Raw genomic sequence first — 15,463 nt, forward strand, 5'->3', positions numbered from 1 at the left:
TTGAACCCGAACATTCTGCCTCCATAATCCTGTGCATTTAAATACGAAGCTCTACTGTCAGTGTCAACAGTATCTCAAATGCACACCATTCTTTTTCTAGATTTAGATCTTTGTCTACTAGAGCTTCCTTTTGTAGAGCTACTCATATATAAGGAACAAAAAAATCACTTGGTAGGTTCATTAGAGTTTTATTAGGAAAATTATCATATGAAGGTTTTAGAAACATTTTCCCCAAGATAGTTGTTTTATGGAGTATAATTTCTATATACTTTAAATAAGTTCATCTTGTCTATATGGCTTTTGGGTTTCGTAAGATTTCTTAAAAGAGGCTTATTTTCCTCTATAATTTTCACAAATATTCACTTAGATTTTCCTCTGAAGGATACTTATTTATTCCTGTCTAATCGTTCAGTCTGCAAGCAATTGATTTAGGTGTAAAACTGAGAGAAGGACCCAGATCTTACTTTGCTAATGGCTTACCCAGTTGTTTCCATGTCATTAATTGAATAATCCACTTTTTCCCTACCGAGTTCATACACTACCTCTATCATACACTACAAAATCACAAGTATTTGAATCGAATGGGACTTCCTATCATGTTTCAATGATTGTGTGGTCTTGCCTCGCTTCTACGATCAAAGGTTTGAATTACTGAAGCATGATAAGACATTTCAGTGTTTGTTAGCCAGTTCCACTTACAAAATTATTCGTTCGTTCGCTCATTCATTCATTCACTTTTGGAATACGAGCATGCTGGTAGTTCTGGATAAATTTTGAAATCATCAGTAAGTCCCCTGCACCTTCTCAACAACAACAAAAACTGTTGAGAGTTTCTATTGGGATGACATTAGGTTTATAGATCTCATGCAGGGAGAACCGAGATGCTGATGACAGTCCTTGGCCAATAAGGCATGCTTCTCCTCTTATGTGCTTCTTACTGATTTTCTCCTTTACTTCCATAGGTAGGGACTGCATATTTCTTGCTAAGTTTGTTTCCAAGAATTTTAGTTCCATTAACAACATAATTTTACGTGGTATTTAACAGCTAATTTCTCTTCCTATATAATCAAACTTGTTTCTTAATTTGGTAGCTAGCAAACTTACTGAACTCTTCCTCCTGCTTTTCTTAAATCGTTGAGATATCCTTAATTAATATCATTTAGATATTAATTAACTGTCAACTAAATATTTAATATCAACTCTGCTTATACATATATATATATATATATATATATATATATATATATATATATATGTCTATGTATCTCTCACACATAAATAATTCAAATTCTAGGAGGGCACAAAACGATAGGTAAAAGTCTCCCTTCATGCCCTCCACCCATCTTACATTCCTAAGTCATGGTTCTTTTCTTTTAACGTATACATTGTTTATTTCCGGAAATTTCTCTTTTTTTTTGATTCTTTTTCTCTTTTAATGATAATTTCTTATATAACAAGTAAAAGGAGGACTATTTAATTTTTAAATTGTTATTATGAAACCTGAGTAATTTGCTTTGAAACATAATAAAGTATCCTCAATATTTAACTCTTTCCATTCAAATTTATTTCTGGAAATTTCCATTGAATATTTTGGGACCACTGTTGTGTGGGGGTAACTGAAACCATGGAAAACTAAACCACAGTTAAAGGGGACTACTGTACATGACAAATTTTGTGTATAGAGCCATAACCAACCAGAACATATCATGGGCAACTATCCCAGTCACAATAGCAACAGAAACAAAAAACTGTGAGAACATGATTCTTTTTATGGTTTCTAGTTTTAGCTCTTCTCGTGGACACCTAGATGATGTTCATAATATACCTTTCCTCTTGTTTTGCTAAGATTTGTGTGTTATTAGAGATCTTGTATTACATATTCCCCAAAAAGATATGAAATCTTCCAAGAGAGTAATATCAGAACCTATTGATTCCGAGGTAAGCAACATAATCAAAATGAAAGCAAAGATTTTCCTCCAGACACAGGGATGTGAAAACATTTCGGCATCAGTACAAGAAAGACGTGAGAAGGTAAGTGCAGTGTCTTACAACACACTTTACAGCATTTGACTTTCATCAGTGGTTATAGAAAACAAGGATGCTCAGTTCTCTGACGCTGCAGTTACAACCCTAGATGCAAATCGCCCCACTACAAACAGAGATAGAATAGGAGGAAGTAATGAACTACTTGGCCAACTGAACATCTGAGATAAGAAATGTAAGAAAACGTAGGCACACAAATGTGCCACCAAGATCATACCTGAGGTGTACAGATTTCAGTTTGTGCCAGACACGACAGTATTTAATCAGTTCTTGACCACAGCTCAACTTGATGACCAAACCTCTGATATTTGAGATGCTCTCATCATTCTCAGCTACGTAGCCAACGCTCCAAATGGCCTATTTATTTATTTTATTTAGTTTTTGCTTGCGACATTGGGCGCTGGCCTGGGGAAAGGAGGCCTCACGGCACGGGCTCATGGGGTAGCCCAAGTGACCCCGGTCCAGCATCAGAAAGAGCCAGAAGATCGCCACACAGAAGATCGCGCTGCCCAACACGGCCAACTGGTGCTCAACTCCACTTTCCCTCGACAGACTCGTGGCCAGAACACTGTCTTCCCCGGGAGGAGGTGGACACGGGTTCCTGGAAGCGGCCGCGAGAGGCTGCCGGCCCCCAAGTCGTGGTCTCTGCGCTTTCGGCAGCTGGGGAGGGACCCGGCCGCGCCCACGGGCCCAGGGCCTTCGCCCGGCCGGCCGCCCTCCCTGGGGCCGGGTGTCCCTCTGAGGCGAGACTCGCCTGCAGCCCCTAAGAGGCCCCCACGCTGGATCTGGAGCGCAGCGCGGGCGCTCGGCAGGGCGAGCGCGGCAGGCGGAGGAGACCCCGCGGCCAAGCCGACTGCCTGCCACCGCCGCCCAGACCAAGTCCCCAGGCACAGTTTCTCGACAAGGGCAGGTGTGTCCTCCTCACCCAGGAGGTGCGGGTTCCGCGGCTCAGCAGCCGGCGGCGCGGAGCTGGGTCCCAGGAACCGGGGGGCAAAGAATCAGGTGGGCAAGCGCCTGGGCCCACAGCTTGGCGCCCGGACGGCTGTTCCCGCCACCGGGCGGCAGCCCTGCCTCCCCCGATTGAGCCCCTTCCTGCTGGCAGCGGCGCAACCGCCGAGGCCCGGCTGGCGCGCCTCCTGGGCGCAGGGACGCACGGACCCCGCAGGAGGTGCCTCGGCACGCGCGTCCACCCGCAGGCCTCTCCCGCCCCCGCCGCCCCTCAGCTCCCCTCCAGGACCCGCGCTGCGCAGGGAGGGCGCAGGGGTGCGCAGGGAGGGCGCAGGGGTGCGCGGCGATGGCGCTCTGAGGACGGAAGGCGAGCTACGGGAGGACCGTCCAAAGAGAGAAGCCCGCTCCAGCCGCAGCCGCGAGTCCCCTCCTCCATCCCGTGCCGCGAACGCGGAGGTGGCAGCTGCGACAGGAAGCGCCGGTTCTCCAGCGCCACCCCGTCATCCTAACCGCCCGCCACCAGCAGGAGGAGACAGCGGCGCTGCGGCGGCCGCCGGGTCTTCAGGTGCCGGCAGCCCCGGAGCAGAGCCGCCCGCTGGCCCTGCCCCTTCCCCAGGCTGCTTACGCCTTCCCTGGACTTGGCAGTATTAGCCAGTACTTATTGATTTTGCATCATGAAAGAGGTGGAATTCGGCAAACTTGCATTGTCTTCTTTTCTTCTTTCTTTTATCAATAGTGTATACGCACACATTTTTAATTCTTTTGTAGATTTCCCTTATACCGTCAAAACAGACCATTGTCAGTCACTTTTGACAGGTAATAAGAAATATTGTGATTTCAGAATCCGAAAAGCAGATTTCAGAAATAGAAAATCCAGTATTTCTGCCTATCTCACACCGAGTGACCATTTCAGAAGAGAATCTCCTCCATACTAAGATGACCATTGGTTTTAATCCACTCCATTCACGTTGTCTTTGTTTTTTAGGATATACTTTAATCATAATTGAAACATTTTTAAGCATTCCCTGACATCCTTTGGAGACAACTCTTGACACCCTCCAATAACAAAACAATCAGAGAACTGGGGCCATAGGCCCCAATGGCACTAATACCTGGCCTCGGTTTATGTTACCCAACTGATAACATTACCTGGATCATTCACGTGAAAATTTTATACTATCATAAAATTGAATATGTTAGTCATGTCCCATGGGACAAAAGAGTTGCACTAATATGAGAACAGACTAAAATGGCAATACCTGACCTGCAAAATAACCTTTCTTCCTTTAAAGTGTTAAACTTCATTTTACCCATCAGAAAGAAACAGGCATAAAATACTAGTACCTATTTCACAGGATTCTGTGAGAATCGAATGAAGTAATTTACCTATAGCGCTTAGCATAGTTGCCCAAGCCATGAATAGTGCTCAGTAAAAGTTAATATTATATACCAGGATATTACCACAACCCACTCACAGATAACTGGCTCTACTTTGATGTCTCTTGCTCAGTATCACTGTTTCAGAGAATTTCAGTGCTCGATCAAGAATTCAATTTTCAAACTTTGAACTTTTCCCTGCAAGCATATACCGCCCTCCCATGGTGAATGGGCTCCCCTCTGATCTAAAGATGTCTCTTCTACATATTTTTCACCGGTGTTACATGACTCAGGAATTGGCTATGTGGCTCAGCGTAGCCGACAGCCTATAACCCCGACTCCAGGTGCTCAGGACGCGGATCTGGCTGTCAGAACCCCCATATCCAGTCACTCATCAGATTCTGCTTCCTAATTCCTGTCAAACCCCTCCCTTCTGTTTCATCTACACACTGCTGCCGTTATCTCAGCCACTTTCTCTCATCTGCAGCAGCCTCCTCACTGGTCTCCCATCTTGTCTCCCCTAACCCCCGTCCAGGCACCAGAGTGAGCTTTCTGAGACGCACATCTCAGCAGTACTGCTCAATTAGACACCGTGGTTTCCCTCTGACTACAGGATAGGATTCCATCTCCATCAGGTGGATTACTCGACCCTCCATTACCTAGCCTCTGACTAGCACTCCAGCTTTCCCTCGAATCACACTGTGCTCCTCTCCTCGGGCCTTCGTATGAGACACGCCATTGCCTGGGGTGCTGGTCATAATATACTTGCTCAACTCCACGTAAACGGCTGGTAAAAACATTCCCTTACCATCTCGATTTTTGCTAAAACCCAAAGGCCAAGGACAAAATATCAAGTGGCAAGTACCCTCCCATTCTAAAGTTATCTTGACCCTTACATCACACCATTTGTCAAAGAAGTCAACTCCAGGTGAAAGTGTGACCTCAACGTGCAAGGTAAAATAATACAACTTTAAAATGAAAATGTAGAAAATATGTTCACGACCTTGGAGGAGACAAAGATTTCTTCACCAGGATTCAAAGAGCACTGATAATACAGTGGGTAAATGATAAGTTGGACTGTGTAACACCTGGGAACTTCTCTTTATCAAGGGACACCAGCAAGTGAATGAAACCTTAAGCCAGGAAGTGGGAGAAGATATAAATGTAGTACATTCTGGCAGTATTTGAGAAGGTGAATAGAAATAAACCCATGACCGAACCATGCCTCTCCTAGGGAGTACCCTAGAAATGGAACACTTCGACTCCATGGTCTCAGGACATAAGTTTTCAAGAATACCTAGTTATCAGAATGAACTTGTCAAGCAACTTAACTCTTTCATTTCTCAATGGATTGCCCATTTGAAAAACGTAAATATTCTTAGTTGGCAGGCAGCTTATTTAAACAGTCAAACAAGTTTCCAAACTTCTCAGCTGTTGAATATTATTTTATTTTAAATTCATGCTATTTAGATTCTAAGAAAAAATATCTATGGAAATGAGAAAGGGAGAGCTTATAATCAAGCTATTGAAATAAATCTTTACCTGGAAAAAAAGAAAAAGAAAGAAATCCTAGTTAGACTCTAAAACAGAATATGGATGAAACTTATTTGTTAATAACTGCATTATAACCAAAAATTGACAGGGAAACATCGACATTATGCAACTGTTGGGGCAGAAAGGCAGTGAAATGAAAACTGCAATAACAAACTGTTGCAAAATCATAAATAAGAACAAGGAACATGATTTGTGGGATGTGACCAAAGCTAGACTTCAAGTTTGCAGCAGTCAATGCTTTCATCATTTCAAAGAACAAAGAAAGACTACGCAGTATTTACTGGAAGTTCACTGATGCTAGCGTCTCCACGTTGATATATTCCATACACTCTGCTTAGTACTCGTGTGGTGGGTACTGTCCTCTGCTCTTCACAGTACTTCAGGAGCTGGGCATTTTCCCTTGCACTTATCTTTTGGAAATGCTCCAATTTCCCAAATGCACTGTGTCCAAGGCTCAAATGGTGCACAGACAAGGCAACGGCTGCACAGGAGAAAGAGATTCTGACACATGGTATGAGAGGGTGTCAAGGGAAGTGCTCGTTGCCACTGTCAGGGAGGCAGCTGCATGTTGCTTCCACTACTAGTCTGAGGCAATCAAACAGGAAGAGCACATACATGTCTACATGACTAAAATATTGCACAGATACAGGCCAATTGGACACATCCCCGTTTACTAGAATACTGACCGTAGACCCAAAAGGAATGCCGAAATTTACGTATGCTTCTTTCTGACACCTACGCTGTGGTTGGCTTGGGTGAAAGACATTTCATCACAGTGATTAAACAAGGTTTGCCTAGACAGAAGAAAATCGAGTCTAGGACAGGGGCAGGAGTCAGTGAATATTGTAGAATTTACATGCTTTGGAAGATGCGTTTTAAACACCGCAAAACACAAAGCTGTCATGAGTAAGCGCAAACAAAACTCGTTTTCCTAGACTGCCTGGTGCAGGTTAAAGCTTTGATAGATTAGTGTCCACTTGGGTAGGAGCTGTTTACCTCAACAAATTCTCAGATACTTCTTCTCTAAAGTGAGCAGCTGGGTGCCTATTAACACCTGCTTTCTTTATGAAGCTTGTAGAACAATGACTGCACTTCTCTGGCTTCTCCCCTGCTTGGTTTCTTAAATGCAAAACAAGTCCTGATGTCTGTCTATAGCTTTTCCCACAATACTCTCACATAAATGGGCTCTCTCCATTGAGTGTTAACTGATAGAAAGTAAGCTCTCTGTGTGGACTACAACTTTCCCCACAACTGTGACATCTATGGGCTTTTCCATCTGTGTGGGTTTTTAGGTGTCATGTAAAACTTTTTCTATTACAAAAATGTATCCTACCCTCAGGGCAAGGGTATGTTTCTTGCTCAGAACAGGTTTTCTGGTGTTCTATCAGATGTGGCACCTGAGGGAATCGCCTGTCACACACACTGCATTTAGAGGGTGCCTAGACTGTGTGAACTCGAAGGTGCCTGAAGAGGTTGGACCTACGAAGGAATCTTTTCCCACATTCAGGGCACACATAACGGAGCTCTCCCAGATGAATTCCCAGGTGCCCATTAAGTACCTTCCTGGAAGCAAAGCCCTTCCCACACTGAGTACATTGGTGTGGCTTCTCTGGGGGATTGTTTTGCTCACGGGCTCTGGGGCTCAGAGGTTCTTCCCGGTTGGATCTCTCAGCTGTCTCTCCAAGAGAGGGGTTTGCATTATGGACTGGCGTTGTGCAGTCTCTTGGTAGCTGCTCTGTGGGATTTCCCAGTTGATATTTTAGCTGTTCAGAGTTTTCTGGTACACTGGGACCAAGAAGTGCATTTCCATCTAAAGAAACAAAAATGGATACATACTCTCCAGTTTTTTTCTGTTTGGACACATTTTCTTCATTTTCTCTCCCGATATCAAAATTGAGAGCATGAATAGAAGTTGCAGATGTCACCATGTTTCAAGGGGATTGGAGAGATAGGGAGTGTGGGAAGCGAGTGGGAAGCTAGGAACTTCCAAATGCCACCCCAAACCTCTTTACTCTGGGAGTAAGGCTGAATGTTTTCTTTCTTTCATCCTGAGCATTCCGTGAAGCCTCACCTACCTATCATGGCGTCAAGCAATTGTTTCACTGCCACGCAATCCTGTAGTTCCTTCTCCTGGGGCTCTTCTCTAGGCTCCGCTGGGAAACTGGGGCCAGGCTTTGGTCGTGTGTATCCTGGCCATAGGAGAGATGGGAAGAAGCACAGTTTGAGTCAACACAGGTTTCTGCACGGTCCAGGCTGCTTTGTTGAACATGTGCTTCCCCTCAATATCTGCCTCCTTCCTTCTCAGTTAGGACTGTCTCACCAGGAACCTCCGACAAGTCATTTTTCTTTTGTTTTGTTTTCATTTTCTAACATAAGAACAAAACCCAAATGAGGGGGAGGGAGATCCAATTTTTATCAGCTCAAGGCTATTCTCCTCCAATCTATGGCAGGGGAGCAAATCAATTGTGGTATGAAGTCAATGCACTGAATGAGGTCCACATCTATCTTGAGACTCGAATGACGTAGGTGAGGGCCAGAACCTGAAGTCAATCTACCTCAAGTTTTGGCATATCAAAACTGAGAAACACGGTCTTATTGACTGCCAAGTGAAGAAAGAGTGAGAGTTAGGTAACTGCTTACCGGAATAATTTCAGTAAGACAGATCCAAATGAAAATGGCAACTGATTTAGGCTGGCAATGGGCAAAAGACCATGGATTTATATTCGTTTCGACTGAAGTCTAGACGTAGACTCTCTTGAAGTTGACCCAATTAGCCATCAAACAGTGTTTGTGACTATCAACCTAAGGACAGCCAGGAGAAGGTTCTGTACTCACTGTCCCCCTGCGTCTTATCACCCCTCTCCTCAGTGAGAGATAACTGTGGCTCCTATCAGCTTTCCATGCCCCTACTTCAGCTCTGGTCAAAATTACTGGTCTACAGTAACAGTAAAGGGTGGGTTGGAAATGGCTCCTTTCAGATTGAAAAACGGGGCAATGTTTAAATACTGGAATAGTAAAATGACATTAGCAACTCAATTTGGCTAATGTTAATCCAGAGGACAATTTAACTTGCAGAACATTATAGCTAGGAAGTCCACGAAAGCACCTTGTGTTCTATTTTCATTGAGAATCGGCCATATATTTCAGATGAAGAGAATTTAAATACAATTCACCATTTTGTATAAACATTGTCACATATTTCTATCTGAAATGAGCCATTTCCAACCGCACATGCCGTGGAAGGGTGCTCACTGTGTGTTTTATAGCCTGGCCCCAGGAATTTTGGTCAACGTTGAATGTCAGTCAAAAGTTATGCCTTCATGCCTACTTCTGTTGGCAGGGCTCTTCTCTTTACCCTCAAACGCCACAGTAACCACCAGAGAGGTTGTTGTAGAAATAAGCCTAAGGGTAGGAATCAGCCTTCTTTGTGTTAGCCCCTTGGTTGTTCATTTCCTCACTGCCAGCAGGGATTCCTGACTCAAAAGCCTTCTGGCGCCAAACTCAAACTCTCACACATCCAATTATTTAAAACTCAGCCCCCAGAAGCAGAATTTCAGCCATTTAGTGCCAGCCTCCTCTGCATAGCCCAGAAAACCTCACCCCACATGTGCTAGCCACTGAACTGGTGGAGACTTGTAGTTCTATGACCCCAAGCTGCAGCTGCCCTTTGCCCTTCTCTGACCCATAGACTCCCAGTGTGCAGTTGGGCTATGACATCACCTAGACAGGTAAGCCCCTTCTCTGAGCCCTCACTCCCTGCGGAGATCCCTTGTCCTGCTGTCCTCCTGACCCCTGACTTCCCCCACAAGCACACCTGACAAAGAGCTGCCCAACAAAGCCTGTGCGTGCTACTGCCACCGCCTGGTCATATCTCTTTCCTAAATCAGCCCTTGGACCTTCTGCAGGTGGTATAGAGGATGGGATTTGGGTGAGCAGGAGGTAGATAATGGAGACCTCACAGTCAGTAAGACAAAGCATATTATATCACTTTAAACAGATGTGATGAGAAAGGGCTAGTTCCTCTCCTTCTCATTGGTATATTTTAATTGTTATATCATTCTATCTCTCCCTTGTTAAATATACTGGGTACTCCTGTGCTTTAGAGAGTAAAGTATGACAATCAAGAGTAATAGTGCTGCTCGGCATCACGTGTGATCTTTGTACCCAGTACTGTTGCTGAGAGGAGCAAATTCACACGTGCAATGGGAACGCATATGCAGAAAGATTTATAGCTCAATAGGACTGCCTAGGTTCTGCCACTTGTTGCAGGCATGCACACAGAGACACAGATTTCTACAAAGTTGATGACAGATCAGAGATGCAGGTAAGGTAAAGACTGGAGTGTAAATGACAATATTTTATATAGTTTCTGTAATTTGGCTTTGACCTTAATGGATAGATCTATGTCCTTGTGGGTTTTCCTCCTGGTCACCTCTATCAAAAACAAGACAGAGTCCATGCATGCCCAGCACTTGCTAGAGCAAAGTACAAAATATGGTGCCCAGACACATTGAATAAATGCAGAAAGGGGACAAGTTTGTCACCAAACAACCACACTGTGACGTTATGAGCTGAATTCTATGGGGGGAGGGGGCGGAGTGTGGCATTGCACAGATAACATATGTGTACTATTAGGACTGGAATGGATCAAGCCACCCTTTCCGAGGAGAGGGTGGAGCCTCACCTGTGCCCTTCCCCGCTGTCTGCCAGACACCTGGAGAAGAGAGATGGCGCTAGGAGGGAGGGGGGAAACCATAAGTGAGCACCAGAGCCAGAATTCCTATTGGCTCTATGAGCAAATGAGTCAAAGTGTGTAGGATGCCTGCTCTCCTGTACTTACTTAGACACGGCATAGGAAAGCAAGGAACCCAAGCAAGGTCCCTGAAAGTTTCACAAATAGTTGAATTCATATATACTGATCTTTTCTGACATGATATCTCCCAGTGTCTGCCCAGAGGAGCTTGTGCTTCCTCCATACATAGAATCCTGGAAAGTCCTCAGCCACCGTCGAGACTTCAATTACCTTCCATGAGCCTTTGACGTGCACATCTCTGTCTCAAACCCTGCTCTCTCTCCTGAGCTCTCATACCACACTGACCATTCCCCCCTGCAGACCCATAAGCATCTCAAATCACCCATGTTGAAAGCTAAACTCACTTTGACCCACAAAATTTGACCCCTCTCGTGATCTATGTGTCAGTGAATAATATAGTCACGTACCAGTTCTCGCACCAGAAATCTGGATGCCTTTCGTAACCACTTTTTTGTCATCGCCCAGTGCCCAGTCAGTCGATCATCGAGTCCTATAATTTACGCAGGCAGGCTAAATATCTTTCAAATAGGCCCCTCTTTTTCTCTCCATCGTCACCAACAGGACTCTAGTTTAGAAAATCCTCTTCTCTCATCTGGGTGATTGCAACAGCCTCACAAATGGTGCTCCCAACTCAAGCTTTACCCCTTCCTATTGTAGAGAGAGTGGTCGTGTAAGATGCAAATCTCTGTGCATTACTCCCCTACTGAAGAACCTCCAGTGAGTGCCCACTACCCTGATCATAAAGCATAACTGCTCACCAGGCTGACAAAGTTATTCATGATCCAGGACCCTAGTTCTCTCTGCAGTCTCTTCGATGTTGCTCTGCCTCTTGGGCTCCTCCTGTGCGCCCCTCACACGGCAGGAGGAGATGTTCAAATGCCACGTGCTCTCTGTCCCTCCGAAACTTTGCACATGCCTTTTATTCTGCCCAGAGCCCTCACCCTTCCACCACTCAGCAGGCTTATGCCAAGTCATCCTGTAGATTTCTACCCAGGTCTGCCTTCTTCCAGGATGTCTTCCTCTCTGCCAAAATTGGAAGGCCCCCTATGACCGCCCATAGCATCCTTCTCCACCCAACAGGTCATTTTACAGTCCTGTTAACATCACAGCCATACCTACAGTCCTGTTTCCATTTCTGAATCGTCCACAGGAGTCGCAGCACCAGGAAACCTGGGACTGAGGTTCTCTCCTGCACACTACTGAATCCCCAAGTCGGGCGGAGTGCCAGCTATTAAAAGGCACTCACATGTATTGGCTGAATGAGTACATGTTAAGATGTGCAGAGGGACGTGGCTGCTAAGCCTGGCACTCAGCTACTTCTGCATCCACCAGACATCTATATTTTGTAATTTAGACTGTTCTCGACACGTTCTTTTTAAAGGTCTGTTTGGTTTTCTCAGGATTTCACAGCATCTTGAAAGTGCCAACATGTGGAAGCCGTGCTTGAGCGAGGGGAAAGGTTTCTGGCCACACTAGGCCACAGCTTTAACGTGGAGGGCGTAGGGGTGCTGTCGGGTAGAGACTGGGATCATTGGGAGCAATGTCAGAAATTCCCAATGGGACATGAAACACGGGAACACAAGAGCTACGTGATCCAGCTGCCTTTCCTCCCTGGACTAACTCCTGTAGTGTCTACAGCAGTGGTTCTCAAACTGTAGTCTGTACAGCCCTCTCCTGGAGAGCTTGTGAAAAACGTGCCCCAGGTGATCCTCATGTGGAGACTCTGCTTCCTGCACTTGGGAAACACTGTTCTAGGTTTTGATGGATGACGGATGTATTTCCTCTACTGTCGCATGTCACGAAGACCTCTTAAAGGATCTAAGTGAGGATATTAATGAAGGATCGAATTTGAATGTGGCTCTTATGCCATAAAAACAATTGCGGTCCGTGGAACCAACACCGCAGATTCCACTGATCCAAATGTGCGGGGGGAAGTTAGTCCTTATTCACACTACCGACACTCCTATCGATTTCTTGTAAAATATTCTGGGTCAGAGACTGCTGAGCAGGCCCATAGGCGAAAGGGGTTTTAATCCGTTTGATCGGAACATGGTTGTAGCCAGCTATTACCAGAGAGACATTTCCTCCTCCTACTCTTCATCAGAGTGATCCATTTCACCCGGTAGTCAGTGTTTCTAAACAACCCCAACCCTGGAGGGCTCCTGAGTGCTCAAAAGAGAAATCAAGGAAAGGAAAGAAGACCATTGCCTTACCATGGTCCAGAAAGGGCTGGCTTTCCCGAGCAGGAACGTAGCTCAGCTCCTGGGGCTCTGCCTCTGGGATCCATGCATCTGCCACTGGGGCCTCAGGGACAGGTCCCATTGCTTGGAATGGGGGTAACTCCAGGTGGATGTCTGGTGCTATGTCTGCCATTCCCACGGCTGCCAGGTCTTCCAAGAGCATTTCCTGCCTATCGATCTGGAGGAAACAGCAGAACCCATCACTCCAAAGTCAAGACCAGCAGTGCCCAGTAGCAATATAATATAAGCCCCCCAAATCATTGACAATTATCCAGTGTCCATATGGAAAATGAAAGAAGCAGGTAAAATCAAGCTTCACATGCATTTTTTATACAATATATATAAAATATCATAATTTCAGAATGCAATCAGTATAAACAATTATTCTTCAATTTTATTAATAAGGTATTTCACCTACTTTAGTTTTCATCCTAAGTCTTCTGAATGCGGTATGCATTATATACTTACAGCGTACCCCAATTTGCAGTAGTTCTGGGCTCAAGAGCCACACCTGGTTGGTGGCTACCATACTGGCAATGCAGGATCAGACCACATGAAGACAAATTTTTATGTGGTAAGCCAAACAAGAGCCAGAGAAGGAAGGGAAACCATAAACCCATTCCATCCTGGGGGCAGGAGACTTTGGAAGAGTCCAGTTCAGGCAGGCTACCTGCAGCGCCTCGTCAACACACCAGGCTCGTACCCTTACTGCCCAACTAAGAAGCACTTCCTCTCTTCTCCAAAGATGCTGCCCTGTGCTGAGCTATGGCTCTCCCCCAACAGGCTTCACTCAGTGTTTCTGAACAGAGGGCAGGGTCACTGCTCCCAGGAGGTGTTTTGGATACGATGGCAGGTGGTCCCTATCAGAATTTTGAGGGCAGAGAAGGGTGTATAATGCACACTGCAGATGTGTTCCAGGTCCCCACCAACTTTGGAGTGCTCCCTCAAATATTCATGTAGGAAAAAAAGAACCCAGTGGTTATAGAAACACAAAATAATATTGCATATTTTAGCATGACTTGAATTTTCTAGGAAAGCACTACTTTGGAAATCATAGAAAGACTATATCCTACTAATTGTTTAGATTCATGAAGAGTTGTTTGCCTCTTTAGAAAAATCACATGACCCGCAGCAAAATCTGCTCATGGTGTTTGAACTGTTTCAGTCTGAATTTCTGCCTGTTGCCCTCACAGTGAGTCTAAGCAAAGAGCTAAGTACCTGACAACTTCATGAGGTATTCTGGAGCACGCAAGCCCCATCATGGGCACGCTGAAATGCTTATTAGTTCAAAATAAACTATATTCCTTTTCCTTTATATTCCTTCTAGACTCTACTTGATTCAGATCTGGCCAACATTTTTATAAAGAGCCAGAAAGAAAATGTTTCAGACTTGTGTTCCAAATTCAGTCTGTCACTTATTTTCTTTCCTCATTTTTCCCCCACAGAGATTATGTTATGTATGAATTTAATTTATGTCTATTTATGGGGACATTACAAAATGTTTGTTATAGGAGGGCATTGAGAAAGACGAGGTTGAAACCACTGTCCCATATGTTGACCCCATCAGAAGAGAAACATGAAAAGAACTGTGGAGAAATCATGGGACTGAAGAATGACAGAGACAAATATCTCATGTAGTCCCACCTGCCTCTGCTACTTCATTTGGTCCAAGTACTCAGATCCCAAACTCTTTTCTCACCTCCTGGTCTGGTATCTCAAGCTCTCTCTGTAAGTCTTCTATCAGTGACACAACTTTTTCTGTACTTTCTGGGCACTGTTCTGTCACCCAGGTCTCTAGCTCCAGGGGCAGAATTATTAGGAATTGCTCCAACACTAGAAGCTCCAGGATTTGTTCCTTAGAACGCATCTTTGGCTTCAACCATTGACAGCAGAGCTCCCGCAGTGTGTTGAAAGCTTCACGAGGCCCGGCTGCTTCTTTGTACTGGAACTGCCTGAAGCGCTGACGGAAGACTTCAGAGTCAGTATCATAACCTTGAAACACTGAGCCCTGATTCAAGGAGGCCTGGATTGCACAACCTTGGGCCACAGCCATTGCCCGTTCCAGCCGTGTACAATTTATCTGGGGCCTGAAGACTCAGATTCCAATGTGTTTCTTTGTGTAATTCTTGTGGGGGAGGTACCTACAGCCGAAGACAGGACAAATGAGAAAGGAGAAACAGCAACGGTTACCAGAGGGCATCATTACCTCCCTTAACTGGTTACTTTTCCCCAAAGTCCTAAAGTAGCAGACTGTAATCTTTTCAGTAGTTTTGAGAATCTGATGAAAGCCATGGACTCACTTCCCAGAAAAATACACGTACACTTCCAATTCTGCAAACAGTTTCCAAAATGTGTATAAGACGTCCAGGCCGATCCAAAGATCCTCTAGCACTGTGCTGTCCAATACGGTAGCCACTAGAGCATGTAGACTTTTAAGTCGAAACTGATTAAAATAAAAAAATTAAACTCCTAGCCACAATGCAAGTGC

General features: G+C 45.0%; 1 protein-coding gene across 1 annotated transcript; it reads right to left on the minus strand.

Moving 5' to 3' along the window:
• Nucleotides 1-4,677: 4,677 nt before the first annotated feature.
• LOC308494977 (zinc finger protein 449-like) lies at nt 4,678-15,028 on the minus strand (the record flags this gene model as incomplete). Its single annotated transcript, XM_081042995.1, is given in 6 exon segments — nt 4,678-4,694; nt 7,256-7,361; nt 7,365-7,531; nt 10,607-10,636; nt 12,949-13,153; nt 14,675-15,028. Coding segments are annotated over 6 exon segments (879 nt in total).
• Nucleotides 15,029-15,463: the final 435 nt, after the last annotated feature.

This window comes from Rhinolophus hipposideros (assembly GCF_964194185.1).
Source record: "Rhinolophus hipposideros genome assembly, chromosome: X".
Taxonomy (NCBI): Eukaryota; Metazoa; Chordata; class Mammalia; order Chiroptera; family Rhinolophidae; genus Rhinolophus; species Rhinolophus hipposideros.